The sequence below is a fragment of the Terrapene carolina genome, unplaced genomic scaffold, assembly GCF_002925995.2.
Source record: "Terrapene carolina triunguis isolate 2854851 unplaced genomic scaffold, T_m_triunguis-2.0 Scaffold113, whole genome shotgun sequence".
Taxonomy (NCBI): Eukaryota; Metazoa; Chordata; order Testudines; family Emydidae; genus Terrapene; species Terrapene triunguis.
Genome location: NW_020664464.1, coordinates 10807838 through 10828575, shown reverse-complemented (window position 1 = coordinate 10828575; position 20738 = coordinate 10807838). Strand labels below are relative to the sequence as shown.

Below are 20738 nucleotides of genomic sequence, written 5' to 3'. Positions count from 1 at the left end.
TCTCCTGAGTTCCAGTTCAGTGCTTTAACCACAAGGCAATTCTTGCTTCTACAATCTTTATGACATACAGGTATGGCTATAATAAATTTCCAAGTCAAATTTTGGAATAATCTCCCATTCCTCCCTCCTACCCTCTTCCAGACATTTACATGAAAGCAAGAGATCTAAAAGATCTGGTTACCTAGATTAGGGATTTTGGAATTTATTTTGATTGGTTATTACTTTGTTAAAGGATTGGTCACTGATTTTTGCCTCCCTAGTACACATAGGTTGCAACCAGCAAGTAAAATATAAGCTAAGTACCTGTTGAGTACAAAATTAGAAGAAAAGAGCATAAAGAGGCTCCATTCATTTCCTTGGCAAGCATAACCGAGCATAGCTATTTCCCAGGCCAATCTACCTAGCCCAGCACCAGGTACCAGGATATTAACTTTGGAGAGATCCCTGCAACAAAACAAAAATAGTAGTTAATCCTTTATCCAATATGTCTTAATAGAATGTCTATGGGTCTGGCTAAATATTGTGGTTTTCATATATTTAAACAGAGATAATTCAATAAGAATTTTCATTTAAATGTTAGGATTTCTCTGTAGACAAATCAGACTTGTTGTGAACAGGTGCCCCAGGGGGGAAAAAACCCCACCATACTATAACAGAATAAGTTATGGAATCTCTTAGAGTATTTTTTTCTCTCTCTTCCTTTCTTTTTTTTTTTTTCATTAAAAAAATTTATAGGCAAAAACCTGATTTGTGAAAAACAACATTCACACCGAATAAAAGATAAAATAATTCACACTTAGTTGCGGTGTAATACAAAATTAAAAGACAGCTATTCTTCAAATAGTTTTCTTAAGTTTTTAGACCATCCCTGTAAAAAACAACTGTATTTGTTTGTAAAGGTGACATGCAAAATTAAAAAATGCGTTTGTGCCCCGTGCCCTTCCTCTTGATGCACAGTGACAACCTACTAAGTTTTTAAATATTAGAAATTCAGGTCTTGTTTACCCTAAAAGAGTGCTTTTCCTTAAGGACTATGGACAATTGCAAACCTAGTAGGGTTTGACATCAGAAACATAAAACAAATGAAATCATATGAATTGACATGGAAGTATTCAGATGATTAAAAATTGTCTGTTAATATATTTAACTCAAGCACTTTTTTTACATTCAGCATCCCCTTTGATTATGGATTTGGGAGCTTTTTCAGACTTTATTTACATCACTGCAGGGAATCTACCAATAAAAACAGAAAAGCGAAGCCTTGATATTCCTGATGTTTCTAGAAAAGAACAAGCAGACAAAAATTGAGGGAGGGAGGAAGGAAGGGGGAGAAAATTTCAGGCCTCTTTTATATGTTATAAAGCAAAAAATAGTGTGTACTCAATTTCTTCCTCCCCCTTTGCAAGTTACCTTTAAGTCAAGAAGTCATTACATAGATGTAACTAAGACACTTAAAAACAGCATCCGACTGGTATGCAGGACAACACAACCCTAATTTTCAAGATGTGGAGGTGGGAGAAAATGAAATGCAGTCTTCAGAATATTGAGAACCAGGTGGCCAGAATGGGCACAAAGAGTTGGCATTACCATGTTTCCAAAAGATAAAGAGGAGTGAGGAAAGTCAGCTAACTTTGGAAAGACTGGCTTTCAAGAGACAAATCCAGAAGGCAGCGAAAAAAGTGCTGACCAGCTTTAAAGACTGTCTTCTTTAAAAAAGATCATGTATGCAGTGTAATGATAGCCATGTCGGTCAGGTAATATCTTTTATTGGACCAGCTTCTGTCTCTCTCATCTACAGAAGTTGGTTCAATAAAAGATATTACATCACCCACCTTAAAAAAAAAAAAAAAAAAAGAAATTTACAAACCCGTTCTGTAACACTTGTTCCACTTCAGGTGTGTGCGCCCAGTGCATTGATGGAGAGTTTCCCCTCAGAAGTACCCATCTGCTGCCCTGCGCTAATGCATGGTGGTATACAGGGTGGAGCCACGCCAAATCCACTCAGTTCCTTTTTACTGGAGAGAATGATATGGAGGGTAACACATGGTAGAATGGACACATGCAACATATGTCCAAGAACAACAGTTACGAAACAGGTTAGTAACTGTTTCTTCTTCAAGTGATTGCACATATCCATTCTACTTTAGGTGACTCACAAGCAGTTCGATCCCACCTCCAGCTTGGAGCCTACCTGAATAAGGACTGGATGACCACACACCCAAATATGGCATCATCTCTAGATTGCTGAGTCTCAACAATGTGAGGTAAAGGTATGCACTGAAGACCAAGTTGCTGCTTTACAAATGTCTAGGACAGGCACATGAGCTAGGAAAGCCACAGGGGCTGCATGTGATGTAGATGAATGTGCTTGTATTCTGCTTAATGAAGCTACACTGGCCAAGTCATAACACAAGCGTATACAGGAGGATATTCAAGTTGAGATCCTTTGAGAAGAGACTGGGAGACCTTTCCTCCTGTCTGCAACTGCCACAAACAACTGTGAGAATGAGCTAAACTGTTTAGTCCTGTCTAAGTAGAACACTAACACTCTCCTGATATCCAAAGCGTGGAGTCTCTCTTCATCCTTATGAGCACGAGGCTTCGGGAAGAAAGAAGGTAAGTACATTGCTTGACTGATATGAAAATGAGACACACCTTAGTAAGAAATTTTGGATGTGGACCTAAATAAACCTGGTCTTTGTAGAAGACCGCGTACGGAGAAGACAGAGCATACAATTCACCTACTCTCCTGGCAGAAGTGAGTAGCTCCAAAAAGAGTACCCTGAGACACACAATAAGGAACATATAGCTAACGATTCAAAGGGAGCACCCATCAGTTTTGACACCACCAAGCTCAAGTCCCAAGGGGGAACAGGATCCTCTACCTGAGAGTACAACCTTTCCAAACCCTTAAAAACCTTATTGACATAGGGTTGGGGAAAAAACAGAATCATCAATTGGAGCGTGGAAGGCTAAAACAGCTGCTAAACAAACCTTAATGAAACTAACAGCCAGACATTGTTTCAGGAACAACAGATAGCCCAGAATATGATGTAGTGGAAACTGGACTTGGGAAACCCCTTTCTAGTGGGACAAGATGGAGAATCGCTTCCATTTCATCAGATAAGTATACTTAGTGTATGGTTTCCTATTCTTTAAAAGTGGATTTTGAATTTCCTTTGAACAAACCTCTTCCTGGGGCATTAACCACAGAGCATCCAGGCTGTCAGGTGGAGGACCTGAAGGTTGGGGAGGAGGCGGTGACTGTGGTCCTGGGAGACCAGGTCTTGATCTGGTGGTAGAGTCAGCGGATCTTTGACTGAGAGGTACAGCAGAGTGGAAAACCAGCATTGCTGATATCACGCTGGAGCTGTAACTTTGACTTGGGCATGAGCCTGCCTCATTTTCAACAATATTCTTGGTATGAGTGGGAGTGGAGCAAATGCATACAGGAGCACACTTGCCCAAGGCAACAGGAAAGTGTCCGTGAGGGACCCAGGACTGTGACCTTGTTGAGAACAAAACCAATTACACTTCCTGCTGACTTATGTTGCAAAGAAGTCTACATAGGGAGTCCCCCACCGCCACAAAATGGATGTGGCAATGTCCTGATGGACAGACCACTCATCATGACTGGTAAATGATCTGCTTAACCAGTCTGCCAGACCATTCTTCACACTTGAAATGTGAAAGGATCTGAGGTTGATTAAAATTGGCGATGCACAAGTCCCACAGCCTGAATGACTCTTGGCATAGCAGAGTGAACAAGGTCCTCCTTGACTGTAAGTACATGTAGACTTCTCTTGATATGAGGAAGGAAGACTTGACAAACTAGTCGAATGGCCCTCAATTCTCCGATGTTTATTTGCAGAGTTAAATCCTGTGTAGATCATAAAACTTCTGTCTGCAGAGAACCCAACTGAGACCTGCCTGAGAGCAGAAGCATCTGTAACTAGGGTTAAAGCTGGTTGAGGAGAAGCAAATGGCACCCCAGACACACACTAGATGGGTCTGTCCCCCAGCCCAGCATGGCCAGAATTTGAGTGGGCATTTGCACTACCACGTCTAGAGGGTGATGAATTGGCAAGTAAACTGAAGCCATCCATCCTTGCCATTTCCTGAGATGGAGCCTGGCATGCTGGACTACATAAATGCATGAGGCCATACGCCCCAGAAGCCTGAGGCAATTTCATATTGTCATGGTGGGATGACTCTTCAGGTCTAAAAGGATGGCCAGCATCATCTGGAATTGTAATTGAGGGACAAATGTCTTGGCTTCTGCAGAGTCCAAGACTACTCCTATGAACTTTATTTTTTGCACTGGAGACAGGACTGACTTCTCTGTGCTGATAAGCAACCCTAGTGTATCAAAGATAGACTGGATGACAGTCACGCTGGACAGCAGCTGAGTCTTGGACTGGCCTCTCACCAACCAATTGTCCAGGTAGGGAAAAAACTTGAAATCTTGATTTTCTGCGGAATGCCACCATCACTGCCACACAGTTTGTGAACACACCTAGGGAGCTGAACAGGCCAAACGGTAGGCATGCAAATTGGTAATGGCTTTGGTTGACCACAAATCTCAGGAATTTCCTGGGGCTCTGATGTATTGCCACATGAAAACATGAGTCTTTCAAATTGACGGCAGCATACCCATCTCCGGGGAAGAGATAATGGAAGACAACATGACAATGTAAGTTTCAGAGTAGCAGCCATGTTAGTCTGTATTTGCAAAAAGAACAGGAGTACTTGTGGCACCTTAGAGACTAAAAAATTTGAGCATAAGCTTTCGTGGGCTACAGCCCACTTCATCGGATGCATAGAATGGAACACACAGAAAGAAGATATTTATACATACAGAGAACATGAAAAGGTGGAAGTAGCCATACCAACTGTAAGAGGCCAATCAACTGAGATGAGCTATCATCAGAAGGAGAAAAAACAAAAAACCTTTGAAGTGATAATCGAGATGACCCATAGAAGGTGTGAGGATACTTAACATGGGGAAATAGATTCAATTAGTGTAATGACCCAACCATTCCCAGTCTCTGTTCAAACCTAAGTTAATTGTATCTAATTTGCATATTAATTCAAGTTCAGCAGTCTCAATGCAAAACTTTATCTTTTTCCAGAGAGGTCTGTTGACCTATCGCAGGTCTAGTATGGGTCTGAGGTATCCTTTTGCTTTTGGGATCAGGAAATAGCAGGAATAAAATCCTTTTTCTATGAGTAACTGCGGAACCTCCTCTATGGCTGCCAAATGGAGGAGAGATTGCACCTCCCAAAGCAGAACTTCCTCATGAGAGTGGTCCCTGAAGAGAGACTGAGAAGGGGCTTGGATAGGGTGACCAGATAGCAAGTGTGAAAAATCAGAATGGGGTGGGTGGTATATAGGTGCCTAGCTAAGATAAAACCCCCAATATCAGGACATCTGGTCATCCTGGGCATGGAAAAAGGGGGGACAGAAATGAACTAAAGGGTGTATTTCAATTCCACTGTACTTTAGACCCACTGGTCTGCAATGATTTGAGACCAAGCACTTGAGCAGGTACATAGCAGGCTGGTAAACAGAGGGGTAGGACAGGTTGGCATGATGGAAGGTGCTATGCTGTCCTTGACATAAACATCAAAATATTTGCTTAGAACTCCTAGTCTGTCTGGATGAGCTAGAAGCTGCTGCAGAAGAAGGGGGAAGTCTCCAATAACCTCTATTCTTTTTCCTCGTTGGATCATGGTGGTGAGGAGTGAAAGCAACTAGTGAAGTGGTTCCTGAGGACAAAACTGCTTTTAAATGCCCGAATATCAGGCTATGCAGCCTGTCAGTCTGCTCAGAGAAGAGCGACAACCCTTCAAAAGGAAGGTTTTGTATGGTCTGTTGAATCTCGAGGGAAACCTGGCGACTGGAGACATGAACATCTGTGAATCATAATGGCTGATGCCGTGACCCTAGCAGCAGAGTCAGCAGCGTCCACCCCCACCGGAAGTGAGGTTCTAGCCACTAATTTACCCTCTTCAACAAGGCAAGAAATTCCTGTCTCGCATTTTCTGGCCATCTGTCTCTTTTTAATATACCATACCCCAGAAGTTGAAGTCCTAGCACCCTAACAATCCCTGCAGTTAGCAATCCTGAAACGCAGGCCAACCATCGAATAAAGCTTTCTGCAACAGGTCAAGATTTGTAGCAGCCTTTGACTGCAAGGTAGACAGCTGTTGCCCTTGGTGCTTTCTCATTGGTGGCTGAGACCACCAGCAACTCCTGAGAGAGGTGGGTGTAGAGGTGCTCAAACCTTGGAGAGGGCTTGACAAAGGTCTGGCTGGGATCATTTAGTTGGGATTGGTCCTGTTTTGAGGACTAGATAACCTCCTGAGGTCTCTTTCAACCCTAATCTTCTATGAGGGTACATGATATCTGCGCTCAGCTATATATATATATATACACACATATACACACACACACACACACACACCCCTAGAGAGAGAGAGAGACCTATCTCATTGAACTGGAAGGGACCCTGAAAGGTCATCGAGTCCAGCCCCCTGCCTTCACTAGCAGGACCAAGTACTGATTTTGCCCCAGATCTCTAAGTGGCCCCCCCTCAAGGATTGAACTCACAACCCTGGGTTTAGCAGGCCAATGCTCAAACCACTGAGCTATCCCTCCATTCACTTTGATGTGGGGAAAGGAAAGATAGAGTCTGCCACAGAACCTTGGTGGGCTCCAAGATAGCTACATTAATCAGGGTGCCACCCAAGAAGGTCTAGCAGTTGCTAAAATGTCAATCAGCTTGTGGGATGACATGCAATCCTCTTCCACCTGGATATCCAAGGCAGAAACCACCCTTTTTAAAAGGTCCTGGTGGGCCCTATAGTCATCCGAAACCACTGCCTCATCAGGTAATGAAGAGGCCAAAGCCATAATTGGCTGAGGTGGGGCCTCCTCTGGCCTTTCAAAAGGAGAGTCACCTGAGCAATGTCTTCCTGCATGGTACTGAGCATCATACTGGGCATGGACTCCTGGTGTATTTAGTGGGATGGTTCTTAACACCTACTTGATGTCACAGAAGGGGGTGGGCATGGAGAATACCCAGACATCAGTGGGAATCCCAAAGCGTTCCAGGATGGCCACTGGTAAAGCCCAGGAACTCCGATTACATTTTGGCCCACGGATCCCTACATTTGGCCTGGAAGGGCCCTACTGTGGATAAAAGGAGTGGTAAGCCCTCAGAGGGAAACGGCAAGGTACACGACATGACTGTGAGACGTATGAGCAGACCTTTTAGTCTGAAGATAAATCATCCTCTTCTGACCAATGAAGGCTGGGGGGCTGATCCTGTTGGTGCCTCAGCGTTGGGAGCCTGCGGACGACAGTACTGGAGAAATCATCGCTGGCTTTCCTCTTCACAGCACTGTATGATCAGACATTCAGATATCCAGAGATGCCCACAGTATTGAACACAATATTGTAGTAGCTGGCAAAGTGTGACCGGCAGTTGTCGGTACCATCTTAAAAGACATCTGTACCATGAGCAACACCGGTACCTAGAGGCTGAACAAGTCCCTTGTCGCAGCAAATGCCTCCTGAGTTGATGGCACAGGGATAGCCTCCAGTTGGTGGGTTGAAGCAGACTGCACTGATTAGCTCAATGCCTGTGCAGGAGTTGATGGTCTCAGCTTCAAATTGACTATTTCCATTGTCTGCATGCCTGCCAGCCTTCAATACAGGGGATCTTCCTTTCACTGACGTTGAGTCCTTGGAGGCCAACTTGCAATGTTTCTTTCTCAGCTCCAAGGAAGACAATCAGTGCTGGGACTCAGCCAATACAGGTGGAGCACTCCTCACTGAAGCCAAAGTGCTTTGGCACCCATTCGAAGCAGGAAGTCTCTGAGATGGTGGGCGCAGAGCTGACTATCAGGAGAAATTAAAGTCTGGCCTCCCTGTGTTTCTTGGTTCTAGTTTAAAGTCCCTGCAAATTTGACACCAATCCCTGACATGCAACTCCACATCACGCTTCAGGCAACTTGGGGGGGAGGGTGTCTCTCACTAGCACTGGTTTCTTGCAGGAGCGGCAGGGCTCGTATCCTGGTGACTGAGGCATGCCTTGGCAATGGTAACAGTACTCAGAACAAGAACTGAAGTGTTTAAAAAGATAAACACTAAAAAGAAAATTTAACTATCACTAACTAACACTATAAACTACTAACCTATCAGTGCCAGTAACAAGGACTAGGACTAAGGCAGAGATGATGTACTCCATCCAAGAACTAGAGTGGTGGTGATAGAGATTTTGAGGAAATTCCTTGCACCTAAGCGAATGAGCTCTAGCCAATGACTGGACTGATGTTAGCTAACTTTTAAGGGTTAAGCATTTCTTCAGTCCTTGGATTGTGAGAAATTGATCTCTATGTGCCACTGTAAAGGTGGAGAGAAATGTCATAAAATGAGAGAGGGGATAACATAAGAAAGCACAAATCTAGTTTGTGGACAATACACAGGATAAAGTGAACTGTCTCAGTGCATTTGTTTTCAACCTTTATCATGCTTTTGCATAAGAATTATTGTGAGTTACAACTTACTGAGACACAGAAACATGTCTTTGTATTATGTTATCACTAGTAGCTATGTGATGGAAGCTATGATCAGAGGTCTGGACCAATGAAGTGGAGATTTTTCAAGGTTTGGAATTAGGAATGTATACAGGCAAATATAAATAAAAAAATGCATTACATGTCCAGGAGGACTTTATTTTATGCAACTTTTATGTTTTCAAGATGTGTTGGCTATTTTACAGACAATGTGCCAGATTCTACGCTGATCCTTTCAGAGGAAACACAGAATGCAAGATACAGCTCAAGAGGACTGGAGGGGCAGAGGTGCTTTTATTACATCCTTTCATCTCCTGGATTTTGGGCTGCTCAGGATACTGGAGTGACTCCAGGAATAATCGTATGTCCCACCAATGAGGTTGCTCTAATTTACAGCTGCCAATGGAGCTGTTCTGCATCCCAGAATTACAGGTATAGTGTGTCATCAATCCCTCTCCTGCTCTTTGCATCTCCACCCTGCCACACAGCATGATCCTATAATGGGGGCCATTTAGAATGGCAGTAGAGGGCCACATACATTTGCACTGCGCTGAAGGAATTACGTATGGGCCACAGTGAGGGCTGGAATCTGGCCCAATATGAGACTAGAAAACAAATTATGATACAATACCTGAGTGCATGGAGCTATAAACGAGCTGTCAATGTGGCTTGGGCATTTCTTTAAGAGATAAAATATGAAACCAGCTATGTCAGATCCTCCTGTTTGTTGTCTAGACAACTGTGCTACCTTATAGAACTCCCATCCATTTTATTCTTAACACTGAAGTGTGTGAACCAATACAAATTATTCTAACTATGTACTGCATGTATAATTCTAGCAAAACAAATTTTAAAAGAAACTAAACGGTGACTCATTGTATCCTGACAGTTCTCATATTGACAACCGTTCAACTTTGTGTATATATTCCCCATAACCACATTTGACATCTAGGTGAATCTGTTGACAATACCAAGGAGTCCTTGTGGCACCTTAGAGACTAAATTTATTTGGGCATAAACTGCCACAGGGACTCCTCGTTGTTTTTGTTGATACAGACTAGCAAGGCTACCACTCTGAAACCATTCCTTAAATATAATTTTCTAGGTGAGAGGTCACGTTCATACCAGAGAGTTTTATCCTGAAAGTGCACTTAGAGCAGACCACCATAAAAGAGAATTCCAGGAGGACACATGGCCATGCTTGAAAGTTTAAGAGTTATTAACTCTGTATATAGTTAGATAACAGTCCCATTTTCTACGTCTAGCCAGAAGTTTTACCCATTGGTATGATCACAAGATCCCGTGGCTGCTTTTCCCATTAGAAGCAAAGATAAACAAATTTTAATTTTCAGCTTCCAACATCTCTAAGATTCCCAGTCCCCAACCTTCTATAACCAACTCTGATGGGAGGAAGGGGAAACACCATCTGCCCCCAAATTAAACAGCAAGAGTACCTTAAACACTGCACTCTGCTCAGATGGGGCACCTTGCATTCCTTTCCATATCTTAACAACTTGATGCCTCCTGTGAAGGGAATCAGCTGTTCCCCACCAACATCCAAAAAGAGAAACCAGGTTAGTAATATCCTTTTTTGCCATACAAGTTTATTTTTCTACAGAGTGGGCAAGGATGTTGGGAAGAGAACACTGCTAGTAAACTCCAAAAATAGATGAACGTACAAACTGGGTACTACTCTGTACTGCATCTGTTGCCCCAAAGAGGCATGATATTCTGAAGCCAGAGGGCTTCCAGATTCTAGCAAATAAACCAACCTGGATATAAGCATAGACATGATATACTAAAGAGAGAAATAAATGTATTATGTAAGCACCACTCACATTTCCATCATTGAGCATTTAAACATAGCAAATTCTTTTAAATTACTATAGTATGCATTAAAGAAATCCCACGTATAGTATTAAAACATAGAAAAGATGTTTGTGCTTTTATTTCACAGAAACTCAGCTGAAGTGTAACTGAGATATGACTGAGTGGCCTAAACTGAACCAATGGTTAGATTATTTATAGTGACAGCTAAAGGGACTAAAAACAAATGCCAGACATCCAAACAGTATTTTAGAACAAATATCTTGGTAATATAGATACTGGGATGGAAGTGATATCAAATATTTTGTCTGGTAAGTTAAAAGAAATAACCCTTAAAACCAGCATGTACAGTTGTCAACTGAAGTCAATCTATGCCAGGATATTGCTTCCTACATGCAAGTGTAAAGTTTGACTCGAGTTTGTTGATCACAAATCAAAGGTTTTGACTTTTACCACTTCAGGCATACAGTGTTAAGACCTTGAAACACAGCTAGCTTTTCCACGGCCAGATTAAAATTTTTGAAAATTTTAACCTGAGTTCTGAGGGTTAATTTTTAACGTTAAGACCATTACTCTTAAAATTAGTTGAATACGATCCCTCCTTCAGCTCTGCATTGAAGACACATCTGTACAGAAATTTCAATTAACTTGCAGTGGCTGATCCAATTTCTTTATTTATGAATTTATTTAGTGCATCTGTTCACACTCACTCAGAATATGTATAAAACCTGAATCACTTACAGTTCAAACACAATATGATTAATCCAATTCACAGAGCACTTCTGCCTTAGGAAAAGCCAAACAAAATTAAGATACTTGGAGAAAATTGAAGCTTATTGTTTCACATACTGTGCTAAAAGTATACATTGGATTGAATTTTGAAGAGTGCTAAGGGCATTCAGCACTTTGGAGAGTCTTATCCAACATGTCTTGTTGGAAAAAGTTATCAGGAATAACAGCTTTTTCTAACTCATAGTTCAAGATAGGCTTTAGTCTGAAAAGTCTACATATCTGTTTCTAAACACGGTGAACAAATAATAAACTTGCACCATAAACATTTTATAAATACTTATATCCAGCTAGTCTCGTAAGAAATGAGGAAAAAATCTAGACTTGAAAAATTTACTCAGAACTGCTTTTACACATATACCATTTTAAAATCATCAGGAACAATTTTACTACCTGGCTCAATGCCAATAAAAGATGTTTTCCATCTTTCTTTAACTTCACTGTCCTCTAAATATGCCCTCAGGCAAAAAGCCTGGTCAGATAGGCATTGCTATTCTGCATTATCTACAGTCTGAGTGGTCTCCAGGTGCAGCTTTTTGTAGAGCACATTACAGTAATCCAATGAGACAAAGCTATTATAACTATGGCAAGGTCCACATCTAAAGAGAAGTCATGATTTGCTAGCCAAACATAGGTGGGAAAGCAAGAAGATACTAACTTGCTCCCATAACCTGAAGAGGTAGAGGCAAAGAGCCACATAAAGGAAAAAATTAGGATTCAGAATTCTAAAGTAAAAAAATTCTCCTACCTCAGTTTTTGGGCTCAAGTCCATATCTTTATTGTATTTCAAAACTATGGTCAGCTAGTTATTTTATTCTACTAAGCAGTTTATTCTGAATATGGTTTCTTCACAGTTACATATTTTCCTCTCTATCAAAGCCATTTGACATAAAAACATTAGTCATGGCTCCACAGTTAAGGTTTGGGTGAGTTCTGCATTTGAAACAGAGACTTAAGTTGCATTATGAATGAAGAACACATTGTATCTTCCCCAAAATTAAAGCTCTTTCTCGAAGTACAGAATGAATAAAAAGTTTTAAAATATTTTTTAAGCAAATGTTTTTCACTATTTACCAAATTTAACATACATGGATTCATAAGTAACTGCTTTCAGTTACAAGTCAAAAAAAGATTTACATTTTCTTTTACATCATTTTTCCTGGTAGGCACAGTGCACTTAAGATATCGGAAGTGAAAAGCTTAATAAATATTCTCCACATTTCATCCAATTTGGCTTTCATTTGGAAAATTGCCTCAGAGTTGCCATTGCAAATTCAGCACAGGAACTGCAAGTGGTTTTGGGAGTGACACACCAGCGTAGCCTGCCTACAAAGCAAAACTAAAAGAGGGATTCCATAAAGCCAAATATAAAAAAACTTGTTAGCCTTTAAGGCAAAGATTTGTCTTACACAGAGGCTCACATTTCACAAGAAAAAGCCACTGACAATATTGATGCTGGAACTGCACTAATATACCTATGAAATTTAGAACGATATAATAATGCATAAATATCCGCAACAAAGGGCGACTTTCTATTTTTATCACTTATGAAAATGTCTAAACAGAAGATAACTTTACTTAAATGTATAAAAACTAAACTTACTGTACCTTTTCTATAAGAGAAGACATTCCTGAATGCCTTGTATCTAACAAGGGAAGAGTATTCAAGTTATATTTTTGAAAGTGCTATACAAATCTCATCCTCCAATGAAATCTTAGTGGGCTAAGTCAGTGGTTCTCAAACTTTCCAGACTACTGTACCCCTTTCAGGAGTCTGATTTGTCTTGTGTATCCCAAGTTTCATCTCACTTAAAAACTACTTGCTTACAAAATCAGACATAAAACTACTAAAAAGTGTCACAGCACACTATTATTGAAACATTTCTTACTTTCTAATTTTTACCATATAATTATAAAATAAAGTAATTGGAATATAAACATTGTACCTACATTTCAGTGTGATACTTGAGCCTGTTTTTCACGTCTGAGCCTTGTCTGAAGCCTGAGCCACAGGCAGCAGGGGCTGCAGCATGTAACTTAGTTTCCTGGGGCCCCCTGTGGCATGGGGCCCCAGGCAACTTCCCTGCTTGCCACCCCCTAACGCTGGCCCTGCACTTGCGATACCTTTAAACCCATCCTGTGATTCCCCTAGGGGCTGCAACCTCCAGGTTGAGAAACACTGATCTAGAGGAGTTGAATATGTGTACTCCTGGTTGAGAACCACTGGGCTAAGTGATGCAGTAACATTTCACCTCAAGACAAGTCAAACCAAAAAAATTTGCTGATCTCTGTAGCTTGGATGTTTGACCGCATCAAAAACACTTTGCTGTCTGTAATGGTCGGCAGCATCTACTGCGGAAAACCAAATGACAGGTAGCAAGGAGTATTTATAGGCCAGGTTGGAGGTGAACTGTTTGTACTGTATGAGGAAGCTATTGGCTGTAGCAAGCTTAGGCTCTAGCCAGAGCTATCAGTCCTCACTTTTATAAACACCAAGTTCACTCACAAATGAAATTAAAACATAAGTGTCAGTGCTGGCCACTGTTTTCCCTCATTAAAAGAGCCTCTTTAAGTTTAAAAGTGAAATGATGTATATTTATGACAATTGCACTGATTTAATAAGTAACAATCATTTATATTCTTAGGACATGGATTTCATTAATGAGTAGTTTTTGTTGTTGTTTCTCATTTTTACTACTATATTACTTTTGATAAATAAATTTGCTCTTTTTAGGTTGTTACCATATCAGCATTTATCCTACCTTCAGACACACAGACATGCCTTACTTTTTGTCAAGTGACTTATCAAGATATACACACAAACAGATGAAAATGTTACAAGATGCATTGTATCTTGTGTCTGAAATCAATATTGGGCCTAAACATTTGTAAACAGGATTGCAAATGTAATAAAGCTATAATAGGGGTGATAGGAACCTTTTACTCCTTTCCTCTCTCACCAAGGATAACCACATTTTACTTCCCCTTCCCTTCAAGGGATCATATACTATGGCCTCCTCTTGAGCTGAGGTAAGGTGGACATGGATCCTACCACAGCACTCATAGCAGCTGCCAAACTTGTTGATTCCTTGTATTGTGCTGCTGTAGGATCACTAGGCTTAACCATATCACAACTTTTTGAACTCACATAAAAATATATTTAGACCTATCAATATTGGCCCACAGAGAGACAATACTTAATTCTGTTTTATTATTTCTAGGTTTAACGTTTTGTATTCTACTGTACTTCCCTACCATTCAAGCATTTTTTTGTATATACAATTAACCCAACGCTATTTGCACTTATTTTAAAATATTTTTAAATTCAAGCTTTTTTTTCCCCCAACCACTCTCTACGAACTTTTTACAAGTGGTGTGCAATGTGGAAGACCTATATATTTTCTCTTATAATAAATCTTAAAAACAAAGCACTATTTACCATCTCTCTTTTGGAAAGTTCTTTACAATTTCATTAATGATTGGCTGGTAGCAGGAATCTCTCTCAGGTTTCCCCGTTTCACTCCAGTCTCTTACAAACTGTTTCAAAGTGGACTTTAATTTATCCATGTCAAACGTTGAGGCTGGCACAATCTTCCCATTTTCCTGATTAAAGGGCAAATAAAAGTTAGACAAAAAATAAATCCAGAAATTTAAGACGTCAAACAACCTTAGCTTTGAATACTGAAACAGACATGCTGTAGCAGCTATATGGGTGGTTTAGTTGATAAAGCACTCGCCTCTCACCTCTGGGACCAGGGCTCAAATCCAGCTTACAGTCATATATGAAATGAGTTTGGTGGTATCAGCTCAGCCCTCAATAGACCAGGGTCCACATCACAAAACCAATATATAATATAGCATAATTCAGCACAACTGGTAGTCCTTATTCAGGAAAGGACAAGGGGTGAGCTAGTATGGAGACCGAACAACCTCTCACTCTGAGAGGGAGGTCCCTCCAGGTCATTGATGAGGCAGCATGGAGAAGCTCACACTGGAGCTGCCCAGAACTGTACCCAGCCTATGGATACAAAAAAAAAAAAAGAAGACTTCAGTTTCCGTCACTGCCAGTCCCTTAAGCTTCATAAGTGTAAAACTTCATTAAAAAAATAGATATGGCATACTAAAAAAAGGTAGATCAAGTAGGGGGGAAATTATGATAAAATTGTACAGAACTATAATACCACAAATAGTTAATTTACCTAAAACACATAGGTGATTAAGAATGTTGTAAACTAATGTACTACAAAAACACTATTTATGATCAATGCAGCCAAGTGAAAAGTCAACCTTAAAAAAATAACTTGGGCAGAGTTAGAACTCCATTGGAGTTCTATCATACTGATCTGTTACTAAGAGTACTTACTGACACTTGCCATAGCAGACAAGTACTGTTCTCCTGAGTGATTAACTGTACCTCTATACAGAAAAAATAGCCAGAGATGCCTTTATTGAAAAACTATACAATATAATTCATCAGGCCTATAAGACATGCAAAGGTTGGGGGCAAGGTAATTAAGCAAATATGAATTCATAAGGGAAGGGGGGGGAGGGACAAAAGAAATGGAAATCTGAAGTGAGAAAAAGAAATATAAAAAACTAACAAATGTACAGAAATTTTTACTTCTGAAATATGAAAAGAGTCCAATTTTTACATACATCTTCTCCATATTCTTTATTTTCAAACATATGTTTGCACTCGTTCACAATGGTCTGTAGGATCTCTTGATTATGATCAATGCATTTCCGAATCTTGTCCAGATGAAGAAGAAATTGAGGAAGTAGGTTTTGTTGGTTAGCTGGGAGGGATCTAAACTGTCTCTCTGTTCTGTTCACTTGCTCATGCATATTAGTTCTAGAAAATAAAAAAGTTAAGGTCTGTCAGTATTTAGCTTCAACTATAAATGCAAAGAACCCACATTTGAAGATACCCCAGATTACCGCTATCATAACTTCTCCATCTTTACTCAAAAAGCTTAGATCTCATTTCACAATAATCCTCTAACCAAGCCAAAAAACCTCAATTCCTAAGAATTTTATAGAGAATGTGGTTATTTTAGACTGCAAATTATGAAGCGGTTATCTACTCCCAGATCTGTGCATGTTAGCATCACCATCAATGGCACTGGTTCACAAACCAAAGTCTACATTGGTTTTAATACCATTAGAAATTCACGGAAATAGACTGATTGGATAAACGGTTTGAAAATATCAAGCTTTTAACTGTGCATTGAAACAGTAAAGAAAATAATATTAAAAGAGTATATACTATGCTGCATAAGATACAAGGAACTCACTTCACTTTTAATATCACTGTACGGATTCTGTAAAGACTTCTCCACATGCTTACCTTTTCACACTGAACAGTCCAATGAAATCAACAGAACTACTCACAATATGGAAAATTAAGTATGTGGATAAATCACTACACAATTGAGGCCTTAGTTCTTTACCTTGAATCACTCGTTAACAGAAAAGTTAAGGATGAACACAAATTTCATTGTAACTACATAGGATAATGTTGCTGTTTTCATTTTAAATTCTAATCTGTACACAATTTTCAAATCAATGTAATTTAAGGATATTCTATAGCAAGTTTAAGAACATAAGAATGCACATACTGGGTCAAACTAATGGTCCACCTAGCCCAATATCCTGTTTTCTAACAGCTTCAGATGCCAGATGCTTCAGAGGGAATGAATTTAAGAGGGCAATTTATCGAGTGATCCATCCCATCGTCCAGTCCCAGCTTCTGGCAGCCAGAGGTTCAGGGACACCCGGAGCATGTGGCTGCATCCCTGACCATCTTGTCTAAAAGCCCTTGATGCACCTATCCTCCATGAACTTATCTAATTATTTTTGAACCCACTTATACTTTTGGCCTTCACAACATCTCCTGGCAACAAGCTACACAGGTTGACTGTGCGTTGTGCAAATCTGCAGCTATTAATTTCACTGGGTGACCCCTATTTCTTGTGTTACATGAAGGGATAAACAACACGTCCTTATTCTCTTTCTCCACACCATTCATGATTTTAGATACCTCTATCGTATCTCTCTTCTAAACTGAACAGTCCCAATTTTTTTAATCTCTCCTCACAGGGAAGCTGTTCCATACCCCTAATGATTTTGTTGCCCTTCTCTATACTTCTTCCACTTCTAATGCATCTTTTTTGAGATGAGGCGACGAGAACTGCATGCAGTATTCAAGGCATACCATAGATTATGTTTTTATTTACATACATACACACATATATGCATACATACATACATACATACACACACACACACACACACACATATATGCGCATTAGGATATTTTCTGTCTTGTCATCTATCCCTTTCTTAATGGTTGCTAAAACAGTCATACAGACATTCAGTCCTCTGAATTAGAACTCACTTCATTCACAGTTTACATGGGTATCTAAAACCGCTCATTTAATATTTCTATATTCAAGCATTTAATTTCAATAAGCTTGTAAGGTTAATAAAAATAAAGCTATTTGAAACATGTTTTATTGATACTAGTTATTAAATATGGGGATCATTTCAACTCAATCTGGTTAAAGCTCTTTGAAAGGAATTGCAGAGGAGGTGATCCTATAATTTAAAGATCGTGTATGGCACCTAACATTGTCCAAACGAGACAATTGCACTATAATGGCCCCAGCTGTTTTCAATTGAAATATAAAAAATATAATGTGAATCATAACATCCCAACTCTGTTTCATGTATTTAAACTTGCTAAAAGGTTCTAAAGTGACAGAACATACATGATTTCCAAGATAATGTCACAAGCATGGCTATAAACAGTTGCTTTCTCTAGATCATTTATTTTTGGTTAAAACTAATTGATGTTCTCCTCTGTTCTACACATTCGGTAGAAAATTATTTTTGAGGCTTTCTACTCCAGCTTATTATTTTTTTGAAGGACCATAAAGCACTTTTCTGGTAGGAAAACAAGCTCAAAGTTAGTTATATCCTTCAATGTCAGTACTGAATACAATGCTGTTAACCGGCCTGGTTTTTGCAGTGTTTGCATAGTCTGTAAAGTTCAACCTCAACAGTCCAAAATAAATGTTCATTAATAATTATGTACTTTTACATTTATTATCCAAAACTCAATCAGGTTCATTTTAAAAACAGAAAAACGTACTGCTTACTTCATCTCCCTTAATTAAGCAACTTTGCCTTAAGGGGAAGATATGAAGACCCTTCAACACCACTTCAAGTATTTCTCCAGCTAACAAAGAACCAGCTTGACCAACATGCCCTGCTATCACTTCTGTACATGCACTCAGTTCCACTGCTAAATAATTTTGTATTTCCACAGTTATAAGAGAAAAACTAGAAAACTGTCATGGGGGGGGGCGGAAGAGAGAGAGAGATGGGGAGCGCACACACACACCGGTGGCGGGGGTGCATGGGAGGAAATGGGCAGAAAGGTTACATAGGCAGTGATTTCCTGGCTCCACCTGGCTGGTTTCTCGGGGTCAGGGCAGGGGAAGACCCGGCCTGGGAGTTGGGTAGGGGGGTCTCGTCTCTCAGCCTCAGGGGGAGCCGGCCAGGGTCGGGGTCTCTCGGGTTCAGGAAACCTGGGGGGGAGGGGTCTCTAGTCTTCCGCGGAGCAGGGTATCGGTTACCCGTAGTATCGGAAGGCGTTGATGATTCTCCGGAAATGCTCCCCCTCCAGCCGCTCCTCCTCCTCCATCCTGCTCACCGTCCCCTGCTCCGGCTGCTTTCGCCTGAGCCGCTCGCTGCTGAACGGCACCTCCCCGTCGTCGCAGCCAGCCCGGTCTCGCCACGGCCGCTGTTCCCCTCCATCCCCCTCCCAGTCCCCCTGCCGGCGCCCCCGGAGCATCGCCCTGACCGAGGTGTGTCCTTCTCGCCTCCGGGCCGCGGCTGCAGCGGGAGCTGCGCCTTCCAGGACAGGCCGCACGCGGCCGACAACTCCAACACTTTCCCCGCCCGCTTCCGGCACGAGAGAGAGGCGCACGCGCCCCCCCCCTCGAGTACTTGCTTTATATGACGCGAGGACACCGCCCTCCAACGGCGATGTGCAACGGGCACGGCCCGCGCAGCCGCAGAAGAGCCCGTCCGACCCCTCCTACCAGCTAGTGAGTGATCGTGAGAAAATGCGGGAAGAGAAGAGTCAAGGGCCTAACCACGAACTGGCGCGGGGGGGGGAGGTGTCACCCCGCCCCTCTACTGGCAGGATCCAAATCTGCTTCTTCAGCGTGTGGCATAGATACCAGAGGGGGGGTCCCGTGCAGCCCTGGCAGTGAGGCGTGGGGGGAGCCTGGCTGCAGCAGTGACGTGCTCACTGGCCAGAGAGTGTAGCACGGCCCCAGGCAGGGGGAGGTAGGCGACAGCAGGGAAAGGGGCAGTAGTTTGTAACGGGGGGAGGGGGAAGATGAGTCAATGGTGGCTATTTTTCCTTTGAAAAATATGTTTGAAGAGATGCCATACCTAAATGTAAAGGAATAGGGCACCAGGGGGCAATTTCCCCCTCTCACTAGGAGTGGCCAAGCCCTGGGAAAGAGCTTGGTTGGATAATCTAAGCCCTAGACCCAGATCTACAGCCACTCTTTTCTTAACCTCTGTACTATACAATTTTTAAACATTAGCTCTAATAAAACATTTAAATCTGTATTTCAGTAACACATACATTGTGATAGGCACTATAACACTATTGGACTCTGCTCCTTTTTAACTCCAGGGCAACGTTGCTGTTAATTGCACTGGAGGGCAGGAGGGAGTCCTGTCCTGGAGCTGGTGAGTGCTAAGGATGGGCCATAACACAAAAAAAGTAAGAGCAGAGAGTGTGTGAGGAAGGAGGAGTCATGATTATAACAGGTGGTAATGAGGATGGCGAGGGGTAGCCACAGCAAAGTCCAGCATCTAGTTTAGATGAAAATGAAAAATGCTTCTGGCCACTTGTTCTATTTTATATTAACTATTTTTTATCACCATAGGACTTGAGCTCCTGCAATAATACAGCAAAACACTACATGTTACACAAATGATAGTAAATGATACACAAATGATATCTTTTGGGATATTACTATAGCATAGATATATTTTAAAAATATATAAGAATATGCAGGAGTAGAGGTGTCTAAATAAGATCCCTCAGACGGAGAAAATCTGAGAATAGAAGGCAGATTCCCTTATAACTACAACCTCAGTTAAGGTTATCTGCGATAGATACTTTTTTCCCCTAAACTAGTGGCCCTCAACCTTTCCACACTACTGTACCACTTGCAGGAGTCTGCAATGTCTTGCGTATCCCAAGTTTCACTTCACTTAACTACTTGCTTACACAATCAGACACAAAAACTAAAGTGTCACAGAACACTATTACTGAAAAATTGCTTATTCTCATTTTTACCATGTAATTATCAAAGCAATTGGAATATAAATATTGTTCTTACATTTCAGTTTACAGTATACAGAGCAGTATAAACAAGTCATTGTCTGTATGAAGTTTCACTAGTTGTCTGTACTGACTTCGCTAGTTCTTTTTATGTAGCCTGTTGTAA

At 41.1% G+C, this 20738-nt stretch overlaps 1 protein-coding gene across 4 annotated transcripts in view; it reads right to left on the bottom strand.

Annotated features, from left to right (window-relative positions):
- CARNMT1 (carnosine N-methyltransferase 1) overlaps window positions 1-19147 on the bottom strand; it is a 40991-nt gene extending 21844 nt beyond the window's left edge. For 2 of the 4 annotated variants that reach the window (XM_026652344.2, XM_026652347.2), the window contains exons 1-4: window positions 18840-18911; window positions 15856-16051; window positions 14639-14802; window positions 304-444 (exon numbers count right to left, since the gene is read on the bottom strand). In XM_026652344.2, coding sequence (XP_026508129.1) covers window positions 304-444; window positions 14639-14802; window positions 15856-16051; window positions 18840-18907 — 569 coding nt within the window. In that variant the 5' untranslated portion in view covers window positions 18908-18911. The other 2 variants (XM_026652345.2, XM_026652346.2) reach the window with 2 other exon arrangements.
- Window positions 19148-20738: the final 1591 nt, after the last annotated feature.